The sequence below is a fragment of the Heterodontus francisci genome, chromosome 13 (genome assembly GCF_036365525.1).
Source record: "Heterodontus francisci isolate sHetFra1 chromosome 13, sHetFra1.hap1, whole genome shotgun sequence".
Classification (NCBI taxonomy): domain Eukaryota; kingdom Metazoa; phylum Chordata; class Chondrichthyes; order Heterodontiformes; family Heterodontidae; genus Heterodontus; species Heterodontus francisci.
In genome coordinates, this window is record NC_090383.1 from 95,116,476 (window position 1) to 95,137,616 (window position 21,141).

At 44.1% G+C, this 21,141-nt stretch overlaps 1 protein-coding gene across 1 annotated transcript in view; it reads right to left on the bottom strand.

The window, feature by feature from the left end:
* The window catches only part of slc3a1 (solute carrier family 3 member 1), a 55,426-nt gene extending 52,677 nt beyond the window's left edge, over positions 1–2,749 (bottom strand). The window contains exon 1 of the mRNA XM_068045209.1: positions 2,195–2,749. Within this exon, the coding sequence (XP_067901310.1) occupies positions 2,195–2,654 (460 nt within the window). The 5' untranslated portion in view covers positions 2,655–2,749. The remainder of the gene's footprint in view (positions 1–2,194) is intronic.
* Positions 2,750–21,141: the final 18,392 nt, after the last annotated feature.

The window sequence follows — 21,141 nt, forward strand, 5'->3', positions numbered from 1 at the left end:
GGAACTGCCTCCTTAACAGCTCTGTAGGTGTGCCTACACCACAAGGACTGCAGCAGTTCAAGAAGGTCAGCACCTCCTTCTCAAGGGCAATTAGGAATGGGCAATTAATGTTGGTTTAGCCAGTGATGCACCGTATCCCATGAACGAATTTTAAAAATTGATCAGATTGTGTAAAAAAAATCAAATGCTCTCAAGTCTTTTATAGCAACAAACAGGATTGCCCCTGTGCCAGGTCTTTTATGCAAGTCAGAGACCAGTAGACAACACTGTTGTAGCCTCCCTCATGGTGAGGAAAATGTACTGTGCCCAAAGTTCTCTGAGAAGGTAGTCTCGATTATCAAAAAATTCAGCAGAAAACAACAAAAAGTAATACAGAAACAGTAACAGAGTAGTATGACAAGTCAAACATGGTAGAAAATCTAATTTGCAAAAAATGTCAGTTAATCCCAACTTTAAGAATCAAAATTCACTAGCGACCAGTATGGAAACCAAAGAGAACTTGTTCTACATGGGAAAACATTGCAGAAACTGTGAAGAAGCCAGAAAACAAGGGGAATTTATTATGGGACGAATTAAGTACAGTTGCATAAAATTTGGGGTGCAGCATTCAAAAAATGTAGAAATTTCACAATCATGAAATCAAGATCACTACAGTGTTGGGACTTTGGCCTACCTACCCAATACTGCAATGTTTGTTCAGAGAATGCATGAGCTCCATTAGCATACATTGGGAATCAACTTAATTGTGCCTTATCACATCAAAATATCACAAAACCACTAAAGGTGGGTTGATGAGAGACCTCATTAAAATTTAACAGGCAAGCTCCAGAGCTCACCAGATTGGGGCCTCAAAATTGGATCGGGTTGGGCCAAATGCCATCAGTTGGAGGGTAGGAAGGTCATGATCGCAGAAGGTAGTGGGGTTGGGGGGGCAGCTCCCAGTCCTAGCTCTGTTACAGACAATTGAGATGCCTAGGAGTTACTGCTACATGTCTGAGAGTATGGATGAATTCTATTCCAGCATATGCAGTATTCTGACCAGTTGCATGAGTAGTTGGTAGTCTACTATGGAGCATTTGGTCATCTCTGTGGATGCTGTAAATGCCCTGTGCAAAGGGATTGGGGTCACCAGCTCTGACAGCTTTGCTTGATGGCTCTGGGCTCCTTAGTATACATTGGCTTCAAAATGCTGGTAGAACATGTGGATATGGGCTTCCAAAGCATCTCTGATCTCCTCCAATCTGCTCTCCTGCAGATCAAATAAGTGAGGTGCTACAGGCCCATGAGTGTGGCACCACGTCCATTGAAGTCGCACATGCTGCCCTCTCTCAGGATGGCAGCCTGTCTGTTCCCATACTAGCTACTGAAGCAGCACCCATAAGGGTGCATGAAAAGCATATAGACCAGTTTGCCCTGGCACTAGCCAAGAATCTTCAACAATTGCTTTGTAGAATGTCTTCCATCCCTCCTCTTTCTCACTCACCCTCTCTGAAGGCAAAGAATGAATTCTGCTAATAATTGCCAAAAATACATTGTAATCGCAGCTCAAGTTGCAAAACCTTCCAGAGCATTGAAATCACAAAATCAGCAAAAGTACTCACTAGTTTTCTGTGCAGCTGCTTGCCCCTTTAAATACCACTCCTAAATGCCAATTCCGGCCTTCACTGCAAAGAATTGCTGGTAATGCCCACGCCATTTTTAGTGGCTACAAATTGCATTGGGGTCCTAATTATGTTGTAGCACTCTGATTGGAATATCACTGGTACTCTATTGTTGAGCTCAGGCAGCTACCCGGACTACCTAACCTGCTGACCTCAGGAAAATGGTCGGCACAGACTCTGTGGGCCGAAGGGCCTGTTTCAGTGCTGTATCTATAAATAAAAATGGCACCAACAGCATGGTCAATGAAAAGAGGATGTTAAGTCTTTCCCTGTGATTTTCGATTGGGTGGGCGGCCTGAAAATTCAGCCCTAAAAATAACTAGTCAGAAAGCTAGAGTTCCTTTTAATGGCACCAATATTCTTAAGTGTTCCACAAGTGCAAAATTAACCAATTGTAAATCTTAAAATACTCTTTGTCTAATGAAAGGTAATTATATGCTGGAACGCACTAAGTGATGGGTTTCAATGTCAGAATTACCTGTTTAGCAGGATAAATGCACAACACTACTTCTTCTAGAATTATTGTTGCTTACCGTTCAGGTCCCCGACACCATTCCCGTCAGAGTCTTTGAAGGATCTTGGGTAGATCTGGTAGACTGCGCTGGCTTGCCACCAGTCCAGACACTTGGGAGACAGAGCAATAATGGTGATAGTACAGGCTATCAGAACCAAAGTGGCTGCCACAGTGAGCCAGAAAAGAATCTCTCTGGGCAGCTTGTAACACAATTGGCTTGAATAGCGTATTAGGACTTCTTTGGGCATTCCTGCATAGGGTCCAGCATCATGAAATACATTTGCCTGGTGATTTTTGTCACTGTTTACTGCCACGGTATAGTCAGGCTCCTCATTTGGTTTAGCAGTATTGCTGGATTCACTCAAGTTGCTAGATTTTCTTTTCTGGCCTTCATCCTCTTCAAAGGCTTGATTGGTATTACCTTTTACCTCTTTCAGATCTATATTCACAAGATCTGCTTGATCGGCCTCTAAAGACATCTTTAGAGTTGTTTTGTGACCACACTTTTATCTGTGTAGCTGCCACTCTGAGCGGGTTGGTGAAAGGATTGTATTTTATACAGTCGCATCCTGTATCTTTGGACTTCAGACCCTTACCCAGCATTTAACAGGTAAGAGTGCAAGCAGACCAAGAATCATTAACTATTGAAAAAGGTATGTTTGTACTGGTGCATACTATTTTCCATTTCTTAATGCGATTGATAACTTCAAATTTCAAAACAAGTCATGTATGATTCTAGTTTTGTTCTATAGAAAGGCAGACATCTATTAAAACTCAAATTCTTTTAAAGGTAAAAAATATAAAAGACATTGTTAAGTGCATTTAGTTTTCCTTATCTCTTTCTTTAGTCTGCTCCATTTTAATCCTGTGACACTTCCAATATGTCATTTGTATTATGGTTTGATAGCACTGCTGAAGTCAACGCTAAACTGGTAATATAAAATTCTTGGTATTGGGAATCAAAAGCAACTACACCACTGAACATGATAGCCTCCACCAGCACCTCTGATACTGGTCTGACTTCTGGTAATAAGGTAAACACAAACTGTGCTGAAGGTCCAAGCAAAGGTAACAAAAACAAGGCCAATGCCAAGGTGAGCTGCTGATGTTGTACATATATTCCTGTTCAGTATCTCAAATATCAAACAGAAAGTTTATAGCCTCTTTAGATTGCAGAACTGCTTACATGAGCAGTTCCGCTAATCTGATTTCCAGTTCAGCTGTTGTTAAAAACTGCCCCATTTACAGTGCACAGTAGTTTGAATTGAGCATGAACCCAAGATAAGGAAGAAAAAAGGCATTAAACAGAGCTGAAGGGAATAACGAACAACTGAACTGTCATAAAAAACAGAGATGGATATATTAAAAATATCTTTAAACTTTCTGTTAAGCATGAAATAAACAATGAAATCTATGTTAATTGTGGGGAATTAAAAACATTTATGATTTACAGGGGGGCTAAATTTGATAGCCCTCAAAAACAGGCATGGGGAATCGTAATATGAAATTAATCCACTCCAGTTTAATGTAATGAAGGCAACACACCAATTTTGTGCTGCCTATTTTAAATGATATCAACGTTCAGCCAGTGCTAACCGCACTGTTCATTAACTAGATGCTTCAGCAGAGGGCCAATATTGAGAATGATGAGCACCATTTAAAGCTCGCTTGTTCTGCTTAAAGCTAGCCTGCACCTCTTACTTGAGAGGTGCATTGTGGTTGGAGTAGCTGCTGGCAGTCATGTAGGAAGTGACTGATCTGTGAAACATTGAATAATCACACAATATGGGAGAAAGCAGGTTCAAAGTTTTTCAAATGCTGCACTGGAGCCTTGTTGGAGGAGGTGGAAAGAGGAGAGATGTCCTATATCAGGGGCCAAGAAGCCCTCCAGACACACACTCAGAAGCCAGTGGGAGCAGATAGCCATGGAGGTCAATGCCAGGAGTGAAGCCTTGTGGATCTTATGCAATGCCCTAAGAAGTTCAGTGACCTCACATGAGTGGTCAAGGTCAGTGAATGCATCTTCAAATGCCATATCCTACAAACTGCACCATGAGCATCACATTACTCAATTCGCCAGACCCCCATCAATCACCTGCTAACAATCTCTATGAATCAGGACTCATATATGACATTCATATGCTCCAACACACCTCTTACCTTCCTCCCTGTCATAACACTACCTTTGTGCCTTTCTCCTTTCAGACACCCAAGAAGTGCAACCTGGCCAGGCAGTGGAGGAACAGCAAGAAGACATTGATTATGAAGATACACCATCAGTCAATTTCATACTCACAACCACCAGCAGAAATACTGACACTGTGTGTAATTTAGAGGATAGCTTAGAGGCAGGATCTGTATGTGGTGAGACACTGACCACAAGTGGCCTGCAGCCAGGACAGTGGGCAAGGATAGTGCAGGTGCTAACTCACTGGAGGGCAAGGTCACAGCATTCAGAAGAACACTGATGGATATACACAACTAAATGCTTGGTGCTTTGGGAAGTCTTGACAGAAAGCCCGCGGTCATTGATAAAGAAAATGGAGGAGTCCAGCATCAACTTGGCACCTGGCTGTACAGAGAGATTGGAGCCCATCCCTTCCAGCATGAGTGTGTTGGCCAATGCCATCAGCATGCTTGTGAACCCAACCATGAGCAGTCTGATGGTCAATGTCTCATCTTCCATTGCATTTCAAGATGGCTCCTAAGCAGTTGGCTCCCTAGGGAGCTCCTCACTGTGCATGACTATCCTTGGTCACCCATTGTCATCCTTTTCCCTTTCTCCCCGTTCTCCTTTCTTCCATTGTTTAAGTTCCCCTGACTTTAACAGTGAATGTATTTTAACCCAAATGTCAAATTAACTACTGGTTTAAAAAGCCTCCGTCTGTTAGTTGTTGTGAGCTCTGGAAAAGATATGGGTCTGGATCATCTCTCAAACTTGGGGAAGATGGTGGTGTAGTGCTAATGTCACTGACCTACTAATCCAGAGGCCCCGGCTAATGTCCTGCGGATACAGATTCAAATCCCACCATGGCAGCTGGTGGAATTTAAATTCAATTAATGAATAAAATCTGGAAATGAAAGCTAGTCTCAGTAATGGTGCCATGAAACTATCATAGATTGTTATAAAATCCCATCTGATTCATTAATGTTCTTTAGGGAAGGAAATCTGGCCACAGGTTTTTCGGCTTCCATCTGTTCCTGACCAGAAACTCATTCACCTGGGCCAAAGCACAAACATTCACCTCTTCTTGATTTTATGGTGACCTCCAACATCGCCATCATCTTTCTGCTGTGTAACCGATTATGTACACCTCCTGGATCTTCATTCCCACGAAAATACCTCCATCAGTGCATCCCCTGATCCTCTATCCTCAAATAGCTTCGGCACTTCAATTGCTACACCTGTCTCCGAACTTGGACAATAGTTCGTCAATGCCTCATGCTGACTCCACCCTATCTATGTCAACATTATCCCACCACTGGACTTCTGACTTCAACTCAGACTCCCTGCTTCTGTCTCCTATCTATTTCCCATTTACTATCAGGTTTTTATGTGTCCAAATAACTGCTATGCAACCAGGCCTATGTAACTTGAGATTTCTCTTCCTCCATTCGCATGCACATTTTGGCTGCCAATCCAGACCCAAGTCCAACTTGTTTCTTATTTTTTTAAACTACTTTTCTCTTTCCCCCTCCTAGACTCTTCTCTTCTATTGTCATGCCTCCTTTCACTTCTCCCCTTTCAGGTACTCTGCCCTCTCAATTCCTTACCTGAATCCATTAGTATTCCCGACCTTCCTGATCTCTTGCTGCCATCCCAGGCTTGACTCTCTCTTAGATAAGCCTATAGCTTCCCTCTGTGCTTCTCTTGGCATCCTCTGAAGGGCTTAACGAGGCACATGTCAGTGCCTCCTTACCAGCAGCAACCCTAACCGCCCCATCTTACATGCCGAGATGGTGCAGTCCGCAGGCAGGCCTTATAGAACCAGAGCAGCTCAAGGCTGTTCTACAAGACCATCTGCAGTCTCCTTCAACTGAAAGTCAGCAGCCTTCCATTGGCATCCTTACTGAAGCCCTGAGGTTCAGGTAGGAGAATTGCTTCCTGAACACCCTGGGCAGATCTGGATGTTGTGATAGTACATTGGTTAGTATGTTAAAACAATATGTTTGATAGAATAAGTATTATCATTTAAATATATATTTAGGCAAATATATATGTCATCACAGGAAGTAATGTAATATCACATGTTGCAGCCATATTGCTCAGTCAGTAGCACGTATAAGCAGAAGCAAGAAGAAGCCTCCAATAAAGCTATGCCAGCCTTTCGATGTGTTTGTATTAGTCTAAAGCCCCAGATAATATAATATGGTGGAGGTGGTGGTGAATTGACAGCATTAGTCAGAGTCTGAATCGACAGTTGGAACCGGAAGCCTTGCCAGAAGTGGCGAAGTCAGACCATAGTTCTCATATTGGGAGAACAAAGTATGAGTAGTGAGATTTGGAGTGGCTTGAGTACACTCTGTGTTTGCCTCGCCCTGGCAAAGCAAAATTAGGCACAGTTTTAGCAGGAGGGACCAGGGCAGCATTGTGTTTGGGCGCAGTTTTTTTCCTGCCTTGCCATACTTTCACACAAATAGCCGATCCTGTTGCCAGAGCCCCTCCGACCTGCAACACAGCTCAGGGCATGGCACTATCTCAGCTCAGCAGACATTGTGGTTAGCTGCAGCTCCGATGCTGAGACTTGCTCCTTAGGGGGAATAGTGATGGAAGGCTGAGTTCATGGCAACCAGATTCCCCAAGGTGAACTGAAAAGTGTCCGATGTCCTGGATGAGTTCAAATTATTTTAACAGAGGATAGAGTTATGTTTCCTGGACCACAAAGTTGTGGATGCTGAAAAGCAAGCCACAAAAGTCAGGATTGTGGTTGGGAATGAAGGGCTACGCAGAATAAATACCTCTGGGTTGTTGGATTCTGACCAGAAGGATCTAGCAAATTTATGGTCAACATTAGAAGCCCAGCTCAAAGTGAAAGTTAATTTTAGAATACACCACTTGGAGCTCATGCAATATAGGCAAAAAGCCAATGTATGCATAGATGATTTTGTCAGCAAATGTAGGGAGAAAGCAAGAGAATGTGACTTTATGGATGCGGAACTCTTGGAACGTATTATGGAGTTGGTCATTGCCTCCACTCCCATGGAAACATTCCAGAAAGATCTACTGGAAAAGCCGAAAGGACATGGTGTAGAGAGCATGTTTCCAGATGAACACAGATACAAGGCCATTGTGGCTGGAAGACAATGTTTGCAAACTTTAGGGTCTGAACGTCTGGCGGTTCAATATCCAGGGTACCCAAGGAAAACAAGGCGTGCAGTAACTGTGGGCTCTCCCACAAACTGCGTAAATGCCCAGTTTATGCAAACAATTGCAAGTCCTGTGGGCTTAGAGGACATGAACATACAAACATATGAATTAGGAGCAGGAGTAGGCCACATGACCCCTCGAGCCTGCTCTGCCATTCAATAGGTTCATAGCTGAACTGATTGCTCCGCATTTCCACCTACCCCTGATAACCTTCCACCTTCCCCTAATAACCTTCCACTCCCACAGGGCCAAGCTCTGCAGAAGAGTCAGCAGCAGTAGTGTAGGAAGAAGCCTTAACGGGTAGCAATCCAACTGCAGAAGCACGTCGCCCAGAGGCAAAGGCAGGCGAGATAGATTAGATTTTTAGATTAGAGATACAGCACTGAAACAGGCCCTTCGGCCCACCGAGTCTGTGCCGAACATCAACCACCCATTTATACTAATCCTACACTAATCCCATATTTCTACCAAACATCCCCACCTGTCCCTATATTTCCCTACCACCTACCTATACTAGTGACAATTTATAATGGCCAATTTACCTATCAACCTGCAAGTCTTTTGGCTTGTGGGAGGAAACCGGAGCACCCGGAGAAAACCCACGCAGACACAGGGAGAACTTGCAAACTCCACACAGGCAGTACCCGGAATCGAACCCGGGTCCCTGGAGCTGTGAGGCTGCGGTGCTAACCACTGCGCCACTGTGCCGCCCAGTTCTAGGCATTGCCACAAGCAACGACCAATCCATAAAACGGGGGGACACCCAACCAAACTGGATGTGTATCAAGGTGAAGATACTACTGATCTGCAGCTGTTTCACACAATCACTTTAGCGGAGCATTTTAATACTGTAACCAAAACAGAAGCTTTCACACCACTGCAGATTATTTGCCTAAATAAAGCTGGGAGACATAGACTGCAGATGAAGGTTGACACAGGCACAAGTGCCAATACTCTACCTTTCCACACTCTTAAGGATATGTACCACGAGGCATGGATATCAGTGGTCAAGCCCACTAGTGTAAAGCTCATGGCTTACAATGGATCACCAATAAGGTGCCTAGGTTCTGTAAATCTGGAATGCAGGTACAAAGATTCAACCTAGTCTGGGCAGACGATGTTACATAGTGAATGTTTCAGGACCCACAGTAGCAGGATTGCCAGCGTGCAATGAGCTTAACATGGTCACCCATGAGCTGACCCAGTCAAAAGCAATCAAAGTGCGTACACATCTATAGAATCAATTCAAGAGCTCCAGAGATTGTACCCAGACCGTTTTGACACGGTTGGTAACTTCCACGGTGACACATTCCTTCACCTCAAAGAAGGCTCAACGCCATCTATCGACCTGCCGTGGAAATGCAGCGTACATATTCGGGAGATGCTGAGGATCGAATTGGACAGCACGGAGAGACAAGGCACCATCTGCGGAGTGCAGCACCACACGGATTGGTGCAGCTCCATGACTACCATGGTCAAAAAGGATGGTTCCATTCGGTTATGTTTGGGCCCAAGGAGGCTAAACAAAGCCTTGAAGAGATGTCTTCACAAGGTACCAACACTGGAAGAGCTTAATCCAACATTTGCAGGAGCGAAATACTTCTCTAGGCTAGACACCAAGAATGGATGTTGGTCCGTACAGTCAAAAGAGTCATGAGAGCTGACGACATTCAGAACCCCTTTTGGCATGTGCTGTCTCCTCTGTCTACCTTTCGGGCTCTCGGTTAGCCAAGATATTTTTCAGCAACACATGGACCGAATAACAGAATGAGGCTCAAGCTGTTTATGCATTGCAGATGACATTGCCATGAAAGAAGAGTATGACAGAGACCTGCACTTGCTCATGGAGGCCGCCGGTATGTAGGTTTGGTGTTCAACAGTAAAAAGTGCTCCATTAAGGCAGATCACATTTGTTTTTTGGCTCCATTTACTCGAGCATGGATATTCACCCAGATCCTGGGAAGATTGAAGACATCCAATCAATGCCAACACCGCCGGACAAGGACGACCTACAAAGATGCCTGGGTTTGTTCAATTTCGTAACAGTGTACATTCTGAGTTTCTCGAAGAAGGCATCTCCATTAAAAGAATTTCTGAAGAAAGACGTACCGTTCCTATGTTAGGTCATCCACCGACATACATTCAATGCATTGAAACAAGAGCTATCAATCGAGTCATATCTTCAATATTTTGATGTACAGAAAGCAACAATGCTGGAAGTAGATGCATCAGAGAAAGATCTTGGTGCATGTCTTCTTCAGAACGGCAAACTTCTTGCGTTTGGATCAAAAAGCCTATTGCCCGTATGGGTGAATTACTCGAACATTGAATAGGAAACTCTCGCGCTTGTCTTTGGGATCACCAGGTTCCACACATACTTATTCAGGAAGGAGTTCACAGTTGAGACAGACCATAACCCTTGGAAATGATCTGCAGAAAACCGCTTGCTAGTGCACTGCCTTGACTCCAGAGAATACTCATTAAGATTCAAAGTTATAACTGTGATGTTAGGTACAAACCTAGTAATTAGATGGTCCTATGGGATACTCTAAGCAGACTGCCTAACCCTGGAAAGGCACGAGACATACTACTCGATGAAGTATGTGAAACCCTAGAGGATCTCTACAACATCGACCTGATGTGCTTTGGTCACCACATGTGAGAGGAGCTCTGGAGCGAGACATCTCAAGGCCCCGTACTCAGACCTATTTGGCAGATTGTTGTAGATGGGTGGCCTGAAACCATCCAGGAGATTCCCACAGATCTGAGAACACATTGGCCATATCAGGACAAGATTGGTATTTCAAATGGAGGGCTCTTCAAAGGATGCCAAGTTCTAATTCTGGCACCACTTTGGTCTGACATATTTGATTGGTTCGACCAGGGCCACATGGGAACAGAGAAGATTGAGACAGATTGCTCGTGAGTCAGTGTTCTGGCCTAGCAAGGACATAGACCAGGTAGTGAGGGCTTGTGATGCGTGTCAGGAACACAGCCAGTCAGCACAGTGAGCCACTCCAACCACACGATATCCCATCCTCGCGATGGACCAAGTTTGCAACAGACTTGTTCACTGTGGGCAAGGAAGACTATCTACTGGTGACCAACTATTACTTCAAATTCCCAATTATTAAAAACTTCAGGATACGTCAAAGGCAGCAGTGGCCAGCACTTTTGTGCCATCGTTATTATCTTCAGTGCTCTGATAGAAGTGGTATTGGAGAACAGTCCACAACACAGTGGGAAACATTTCAGAATATGTGTAAAAAATGGTCTATTAACCATATAATATCTTCACCCCGGTATCCTCATTCTAGTGGAATGGCTGAATGCATGGTCAGTGTTATATCTTCTAGTTCCTGTAGGTTAGAAATAATCACATTTTAAGCTTAAAAATTCTGGAGCTGGTATGTTTATTTCATACAGCTCACCATGCTGCCTGGTAAGGATTCATTTAGAGTGGTGTGGTGTTATGCATCACATGACCCCAGTGCAGCAGTGAATGTAGCACACTGGAACACACTTACGATTAGTTCCTAGCTAATTAGCTCCTAGATCTTTACAAATATAACAACATATAGCATTCCTCTTTCTTTAAAAACACAATGCCTCTGTGTCAATATAACTGATCCAATCATTTTTTTTTTCAAAATTGAAGAAGACTAACAATCAACTTTTAAAAATAAACTGAACTCCTTTTAAAGTCTTTTACAGCTTGTTTCCTTTTCTAAAAATATTATTCATGGTATTGCTTAGGTGGAAAGATGTTGTGCCTCCATCTTGCAGATGTGGCATTCGTTGCTCTCAGTGGTGAGTTGGCACACTGCACAGGCAATATTATGCATGTTACTCCTGGTGTTGTAGAGGCTGTGCTTGCTGTTGCTAATGTGTCACTTGCTGGTGATGTTGTTGATGTTGACTTGCTGGATAGTGATGTTTCTGGAGTTGGTCAAATATTGACTCTGTTCCTTCTCATTTGCTTATCGGTTTCGGTCTCGATGTATGACCCTGGAGTCTCATTTTCACCAACAACTTTTGCTGGGCTCCAGGATTTCATGAATGGATCCTGTAGTTTGCCCTTTCAACAGCTCAGGTAGAAATTTAGCATGCTTGTTGAAATGTTGACCTCCTTCTACCTATGCTTCTGTGAGTTGTTGTCTCACTTCCATCTGGTCATTTGGAGGAGGTATCCTGCTTGGCAGAGTTGTCTTAAACTTTCTTCCATTCAACAGCTCTGCAGATGATTTCATGTCAGCCTTGAGCAGTATAGATCAGAGTGACAATAAGGAAAGATTTAGGTCTTCCTTTATCTCTCAGCATTTTGCAAGGGTTCTTTTGACCGCCTGGATGTATCTTTCTATAAACCGTGTCGCCATGAGTAGTATGGTGATGAGGTGATGATGTTGACATTAAAATGTAAAAGGCCTCAAGAAAACAAACATCATGGGGCAGGATGTCAGAAATGCTCCATCCATCAATATTGGCGACCACGCTCTGGAAGTGGTTCAAGAGTTCACCTACCTAGGCTCAACTATCACCAGTAACCTGTCTCTAGATGCAGAAATCAACAAGCGCATGGAAAAGGCTTCCACTGCTATGTCCAGACTGGCCAAGAGAGTGTGGGAAAATGGCGCACTGACATGGAACACAAAAGTCCGAGTGTATCAGGCCTGTGTCCTCAGTACCTTGCTCTATGGCAGCGAGGCCTGGACAATGTATGTCAGCCAAGAGCGACGTCTCAATTCATTCCATCTTCGCTGCCTCCGGAGAATACTTGGCATCAGGTGGCAGGACCGTATCTCCAACACAGAAGTCCTCGAGGCGGCCAACATCCCCAGCTTGTACACACTACTGAGTCAGCGGCGCTTGAGATGGCTTGGTCATGTGAGCCGCATGGAAGATGGCAGGATCCCCAAAGACACATTGTACAGCGAGCTCGCCACTGGTATCAGACCCACCGGCCGTCCATGTCTCCGCTATAAAGACGTCTGCAAACTTGACATGAAATCCTGTGACATTGATCACAAGTCGTGGGAGTCAGTTGCCAGTGTTCGCCAGAGCTGGCGGGCAGCCATAAAGACGGGGCTAAAATGTGGCGAGTCGAAGAGACTTAGTAGTTGGCAGGAAAAAAGAGAGGCGCAAGGGGAGGGCCAACTGTGCAACAGCCCCGACAAACAAATTTCTCTGCAGCACCTGTGGAAAAGCCTGTCACTCTAGAATTGGCCTTTATAGCCACTCCAGGCGCTGCTTCACAAACCACTGACCACCTCCAGGCGCGTATCCATTGTCTCTCGAGATAAGGAGGCCCAAAAGAATTCTGTGTTAATGGTTACTTCTTTCTAATGGATTGGGTTAACAATGGCATTACAGACTTGGTGACTTCAAATTTAAACTCAAGAGAATGGGTGTGAAAAACTCCACTATATCAAGATGGAACAAAGATGAGTGACACCCAGACCCCATTGTTTAACAATGGCCTTGCCATCAGACACCAGTTATGAGAACAATGAGAGAAGCATTGGTCACAAGACAGAAAGCAGGGGCTGGATTTTGGGTGGGTGGGGTGGGGGGGGGGGGGGGGCTGTGCCTGAAGATGGCTCGGAATGGGGCCCGCCATGGACCTCGACGCCAGGAGGGCCTTATTGTAACAGGGTTTAATTTTAAACACACTTGTGCTTTGAGCTCCCCCTTTGTGATTCCTTGTTCACAGCTTCCAATTATAAGGCAAAGAACTGAGCTCACACAGGCTTTCTTTGGTTTAAAACAGAAAGACGAAATTTATTAAAACCTTAAACTTAAAACTTTAATACGGTTCACGCCTATGGATGTACGACATGCTCACACTCGCATGCAGACGTGATATAAACATGCAGATAGGAATAGAAAAGAGCAGAAGAAAAGATAAGTAGAACAGTTTGAGCAATATCTTGTTAGTTTCTCGAGCTCGCTGTAGTCCTTGATTGAAGATATGATCTTTCGATTCATTGGGGCCCAGTTATCTTCTTAAAACTTTGTTAAAGTGGCAAACCCTTCTCTCTTTGAGTTTCACGTGACTTCAATGGTTTCAGTTCCCTGAGAGATGAGCAGGCAGGCAGACAGGCAGGCAGGAGAGGAGATGTTCTGGCTTCAGTTCCAGGTGCACACAGCGTTCTGCCTGGTAATTCCTTTGTTTGGGAGTTCAAAAACTCTGCAACAGCCAGTCAGTCATGTGACCAAAACTGGCCCGATCACTTCTGTGTATTGGAGAAGCAGCTGTTGGATCCCCATTGTTTCAACATTGTCTGTTACCATGGAAATGTCTTTCTGGTCAGAGCTTACAATTATAAGTTTTAATGTTCATATGGCGAAAGAATGTGTACCTCAGTCTTAGCAAGTGGGGGTTTGCCTGACACCTCCACACCCAGGGGAATGAAATGCGATTTGAAGAAAATGGCACATTTCATTACAGAGTTTGAGAGAAATATTAGATACAGAAAGAAAACCATGCATTTCTCTCATTCACTTCCATTCATTCACCAGTCTTGAAGCTCATTAAGATGGTCTGTTCTGGGGGGTGCTAGGGCTGCTATAATTTCCCCTTTTTTTTCTCCAGGAGGTTTGTGGGGTGGGGTGGGGGTGTCCATCCTGAACTCCCTGATTTATGCAAAGACTTTTGACTTCAGGGGATGGGTGGTTTCCTTTTCCTCTGACTGTGGGGGAGGAGTCTCTGTTACTCTCCCCATTGTTCTCTGGGACACTCCTACCTGCAGGTATTTGTGCAGATTTAACTGTCTTCTCCAGTGACACTACGACTAGGTGAGGCATCACCCTCATGGTTGCTCTGCCACCCAGAGGTCTCTCTTTGTCTCTGCAGGTTCCTGTAAATGCTGTTAGCAACTCTGGTGTGGTACTCCTAGAGTTTGCATTTACATAGGGGGATATAGGGTCTAACCTTTCACATTTTTCGGGGTTGGTTGACCAGGCGGTAGGGGTTTTCATCCGGGATTCTTCCCAGACTTCCTTTAACTTGCCCTCTGGGTCACATTTTTCCCTTCTCTTTCTAAAGTTTTGCCAGCCATGTGCCTACCTGTCCCCTTTTATTCTGTGGGGGTTCCTTACAGTTCACCAGCCCTCTGCTGGAGGGTCCTCTTAACACCGGTACAGAACTTAGGGATGCAGGTTTCACTGTAGTTTGGGGTTTCCCCCCAACCTGGCACATGTGGCAACTCCTGCAGTACTCCACCACGTTTTTGTGGACTTCTGGCCAGTCAAACTGCTGCCTTATGCGGGTTTTGGTCTTTTGTATATTGGCATGTGCAGCCACTGTAGTCTCATGGGCCCTTCTTAATATTTCTCCCCGATACCTCTGTGGCACCACTAACTGGTGAACTACTGTCCACTTCTGGCTCTCTGGTCTGTGAGGAGAACTCCATTTCCTCATCAGCACCTCATTCTTTAAAAAGTAGCAGTCAGGGACTCCATCTGCTTTATTTTCAGACTGGGCAGGCTATGCTAACCCTTTCAATACTGGGTCAGTTCACTGAGCCTCACCTAGGGAAAATCCATTGAATTCATTCCCTGGGTCTCCTGACTTTCCAAAGAGTCTCAGCCAAGCAGATCTCATGGTCATCTGACTGCAGTGCTAATTCAGTCTCCTCTGGGGGAGCTGGTTTGATCATGGCCTGACCCACTACACATTCAGGAACTCTGCAGGAGACTGTCTCCTGCCACCGCCCTGTGTCTCTGACCTCCCGCGGTCTTTCTTTCACTATTAGGGGGGCTACCACCTTCACGCCTGCCAGATCATTACCTAGGAGCAGGACAACCCCGTTCATAAGCAAACTAGAGACAATCCTTACAGTCACCAGTCCTGAAACTATGTCACACTCTAGGTGCACCTGGTGTACAGGCACAGACATACACTGCCCTCCAATACCATTCACCACCATTTTGGTGTTCACTGCACTCTCTGGGGGGAAGGTCAGACCTTTTCCCAGTAAAAGGGATCTGGTGGCCCCTGTGTCCCTGAGAATTGCGATGGGCTTGCTTGCCCCACTTGAGGGATCTGGGGTTACTTTCCCTTCAGATACAAAACCCTGATAACCTTCAGGAATCCTATTATCTTTTCCTGCACTGGCCGTAGTAAGCTTCCTGGGTTGCACTCTTACTGCTGTCAAAGCCACAGCCCGTTCCGTGTTTTCCATCAGGCCCTGGTCTTGACTGAGCAGGTGTACCCTGATTAACCCTACTCCTCTTTAATTTCCAGCAGTCAGCTTTTAAATGCCCTGCCTTGTTACAGTGGAAATATACAGGTCTCTGGGTCTCACTCTTGCTCACAGCACCTTCCTTTTTGGCTGGAGGAGGGCCCCCTTTGTCTCCTGTTACCTTTCTCTTCCAGGACTGCCTGGGCTTCTATCACTTTCCCACCCTTTGTCCTTTTCGGATTTGTGCGGGTGATCAGGAAAGGTTCTCCCCTGGGAAATCGACTTATAAATTTAAAAAAATTCATTGGCCAGAACGGCTGCTTGATGGGCTCCCTGAACCCGCTGCTCCTCGACATAAATTGTATTGAGAATGGGAGAGAGTTTTTTAATTCCTCTAACAGGATTACTTCTCTGAGAGTCTCATAGCTGAATTGTACTTTTAAAGCCCTCAGCCACTGGTCAAAAGACAGCTGCTTGCTTCTTTCAAAATCCAGATAGGTTTGATTGGTTGCTTTTTGAGGGCTCTGAATTTCTGGCAGTAGGCATCAGGTACTAATTCATATGCCCCAAGGATAGCAATTTTGGTCAGTTTATAGTTTGATGAACTCTCATCTGGCAGCAAGGAATAGACCTCATGGGCTTTTCTAGTTAGTTTGCTTTGCAGTAAAAAAAGTCTCAGCTGGCCATTTTAGCTGCCTTGCCAGTTTCTCGAAAGACACGAAAACGCTTCCACATCTTCCTCATTGAATTTTGGAATCAATCGGGTGAGTTTTAGCAATCTTGTGCCCAAGCCTGAATTCTGATCCTCCATATTGGCCATGCTTTCACGAGGGTTACTCTGTCGCACCCTAGTTAACTCAAGCCACCGTAATTCTCTTTCTTCGCATTCTTTCTCTCTCTCTCTCTCTCTTTCCTTCTCCTGTCTTTCTCTCTCTCTCTCTCTCTCGTTCCTTCTCCTGTCTTTGTTTGTCTTCACGTTCTATTTGGCAGGCTCTTTCTTTCTCTTCCCATTGCTTCTGGAAGGCGCTTTCTTTCTCCCTCTCCTGCCTCTCTCTCTCTTTTCCCTCTAATTCAAGTTTCCTTTGTTCCAATTGTATCTTTGCTAGCAGTACCCTGTCAGGGTCTGCTTCTAACACTGCTTCTGCTTCGTCAGATTCAAGGGAAAAATGGCTGTCTACTAGTCTTAGTTCAGACTTCCTAGCCTTGCCATGTACAGTGATCCCACACTGCTCACCCATTTTTCTTAACTCCTCCATAGACAGTGCCTTTAACTTATCCCAAGTTAGTTCACCTGGCTTGGAGAGCGACTTGCTTCAGTTGCAGACATGTTAGTATACAATCACACACAACCACAAGAAAACCTGTATTGATCTGCTCTTTTTGATTGGGAATAATTTGGCTTCCCACTTCAAATCAATTTGTTTGTCTGTGGGTGACAATCCAGATGCTAGCACCCAATTTCTATTATGACCAGGTGAGCAATGTGTCTAGGGGTCTCTTGCTGTCTTCACTTGGTCTTATTGTAACAGGGTTTAATTTTAAACACACTGTGTTTTGAGCTCCCCCTTTGTGATTCCTTATTTACAGGTTCCAATTATAAGGCAAAGAACTGAGCACACACAGGCTTTCTTTGGTTTAAAGCAGAAAGAGGAAATTTATCAAAACCTTAAACTTAAAACAATACGGGTCACACCTACGGATATACAACATGCTCACACTAGCATGCACACATGATATAAACATGCAGATAGAAATAGAAAACAGCAGAAGAAAAGATAAGTAGAACAGTTTGAGGCAATATCTTGTTACTGTTTCTCGAGCTCACTGTAGTCCTTGATTGAAGATATGGTCTTGTGATTTGTTAGATCCTAGTTATCTTCTTAAAACTTTGTTAAAGTGGCAAACCCTTCTCTCTTTGAGTTTCATGTGTCTTCAATGGTTTTAGTTCCCTGAGAGATGAGCAGGCAGGCAGACAGGCAGGCAGGAGAGGAGATGTTCTGGCTTCAGTTCCAGGTGCACACAGCGTTCTGCCTGGTAATTCCTTTGTTTGGGAGTTCAAAAACTCTGCAACAGCCAGTCAGTCATGTGACCAAAACTGGCCCGATCACTTCTGTGTATTGGAGAAGCAGCTGCTGAATCCCCATTGTTTCAATATTGTCTGTTACCATGGAAGTGTCTTTCCGGTTAGGATTTGCAATTTTAAGTTTTAATGTTCATATGGCGAAATAATGTGTGCCTCAGTCTTAGCAGGTGGGGTTTGCCTGAGAGTATGCATGTGAGAGTGGGTGAAGTTGCATATGTTTTTAGATGTTGAATAATAAACATTTATCTTCTTTTAAAATTTATGAGAAACTCTGTAATTTGTTTGTTTGATGACCATTAAAACGCTTAGGGGATAAAACACATTTTTTAACAAAACGCTGTCTTCGGTCAGTCGAGAGGTGAGAAAAGGGGAACCATTCCTATCATCTCTCACCTGTCCGTAACAGAATCCCTTGCTCAGTGAACAGAACTCATACTGCTGAGATGATTGTTGTAGCTTTCAAGTCTTTCATATTCCAGATAAAAGGGAACGTTGAATAGTAGTCTACGATTATGAAATACTATTCTGAATCATGTGTGAATAAATCGACTCTTACAGTATGCCATGGGCTGGATGGTACTTCAATAGCTATAATTTCCTCTTTCTGCTGTGATTTTCTGCACTTCTGGCATACATTGCATGTGGACACCACATTTTCGATATAAAAACAGAAAGTGCTGGAAATACTCAGCAGATCTGGCAAATGCTGCCAGACCTGCTATTTCCACCACTTTCTATTTTCATTTCAGATATGCAGCAGCCGTAATATTTTGCTTTTATTTTAGCATATTTTTGATACCTTTATATATGCCTATCCAGTACACAGCTGATCTGACTCTGAGCTTACACTCCTCCGTTCCCATGTGGCCTTCATGTATCTTCTTGAGATCTTCCTGTATTCTTTTGAGTATGATTATTCTGGATCCGGCTAGCAGAACACCATCTTCTAGTGAGATGCCATCTCTGTGAGACCAGTACTGCCGTATTGCTGGCTGTGTTAGCTCTATCTTATTAGGCCATCCCTTGATTATTTGCTGAAAGAGCATCTGTAGCTCCCATCTTTGCTGGTTTCATCTTGAATTTGACTCAGTTTTGGTGGTGTTACATTCACTAGGTGATGAATCTTAATACCTAGATCTTCTATCTTGTATATCTCCTGTGGTGACAACCAGGATAAGGTATTTGCCAGCACCATTTCTCTTCCTGGCTTGTATTTCAGAGTGAAATGGTAACTCTGAAGCCTCAAGAGTAACCTCTGCAGTCTTGCTGGTCCTTTACATAGAATTTTCCTGTAGATCTGCTCCAGTGGACGATGATCAGTCTCCACTGTGAACTTTCTCCCATAGAGATATGTATGGAACTTCTCACATTCATGCACGACTGCCAAAAGCTCTCTTTCTATGTTGGCATATCTGGTCTTAGCTGAAGTTAGAACTTTGGATGCAAATGCTATTGGCTTTCACTCTTGTACCAGGGCTGCTCCAGTATTTTTGTAGAAGCATCGACTAGCAGAGTGGCAGGTTTTTTTTTCTGTCATAGTATGACAGACTTGTCTTCTTGCATGCTACCTTTTTGAGTTTGTTGAAATTCCTGTCGTGTGACTCTGACCACTGGTATTCTACAGCTTCATTCATCAGCTCCTGCAGGTTTGCTGTGAGTTCTGACAGGTGCGGTATGAAGGAGCTCATGTATTAGATCAAACCAAGGAAACTTCTCAAATCTCTCTTATCTCTTGGGGCTTCCATCCCAGAGATAACTGAGATTCTTTCAGGACTCGGCTTGACTCTGTCAGGTGTGTACACCATTCCAAAGAAATGGCTTTCTGTTACCTTCACAATCCATTGTCTGCATTTAGCTTGATCCCAGCTTTCTTGGTTCTCTCCATGGCTTCATGTAGATGGTAGTCATGATCTTTTCCATCTACATCATATATTTGGATATCATCAGCTATCCTGACTGCTCCTTTACATCCTCTACCTTTTGCTGCAACATATCCTGGTTCACTTCAAGGCCAGAAGGTAGACGCAGGAATTTGTACTGTCCAAGGGGTGTGCTGAATGTTGTCAATGGTGAAGATTCCTCATCAAGCTGCATGTTCCAGCAGCATTTCTGGCATCAAGCTTGCTGAAAACTTTTGCCCCTACCAGTGCTGGTGTGATCTCTTCCAGTGTTAGAATAGGGTAGTGATTCTTCTTTTCCATCTTCTTTTCAATGTAGTATACTGTATTCGCTGCTCACAGTGTGGTCTCCTCTACATTGGGGAGACCAAGCGCAGACTGGGTGACCGCTTTGCGGAACATCTCCGCTCAGTCCGCAAGCAGGACCCTGAGCTTCCGGTTGCTTGCCATTTCAACACTCCCCCCTGCTCTCATGCTCACATCTCTGTCCTGGGATTGCTGCAGTGTTCCAGTGAACATCAACGCAAGCTCGAGGAACAGCATCTCATCTACCGATTAGGCACACTACAGACTGCCGGACTGAACATTGAGTTCAATAATTTCAGAGCATGACAGCCCCCCACTTTACTTTCATTTTTAGTCATTTTTAGTTATTTTTTCTTCCTTTTTTTTGCATTCCTTTTTACATTTTTTGCATTTATTTCATTTCATCTTAGTTTGTTCAGTTTGCTTACCCACTGTTTTTTTCAGGTTGTTTTTCTTCAGGTTTGCACTTGCTGATGTTCTATATTCAGTATATTCACACCTAATCTGTACTAATGCTTTGTCTTTCAAAACACCATTAACATATTGTTTGCCTTTGCTCTGTGACCTTTTGGTCAGCTATGTGGCCTGGTCCAATCTGCACCTTCTCCTTTGTTATCTCTTGCCCAACCCCCACCTCACTTGTTTATAATCTGTGACTTTTCTAATATTTGTCAGTTCCGAAGAAGGGTCACTGACCCGAAACGTTAACTCTGCTTCTCTTTCCACAGATGCTGCCAGACCTGCTGAGTGAATCCAGCATTTCTTGTTTTTGTTTCAGATTTCCAGCATCCGCAGTATTTTGCTTTTATTTTAGTGATTCTTCTTTATTGCTTGATTAAGATCTCTGGGATCCAGGCAAATTCTTAGCCATCCATTTGGCTTCTCTCTCACCACGATGGAACTTACCCACTCTGTAGGCTCTGTGACTCTGGTGATCACTATCTTTTTTTCCATCTCATGGAGCTCTCTTTCAAGCTTTTCTTTTAGTTCTACTGGTACTTTCCGTGAGGGATGAATCATTGGTTTCATCACTGGGTCAATAATGATGTGATACTCAAAATCTTCAGAACATCCAACTGTCTCATGAAGACACTCTGGGTACATTTGTAGCAGATTTTCTTTAGTTTA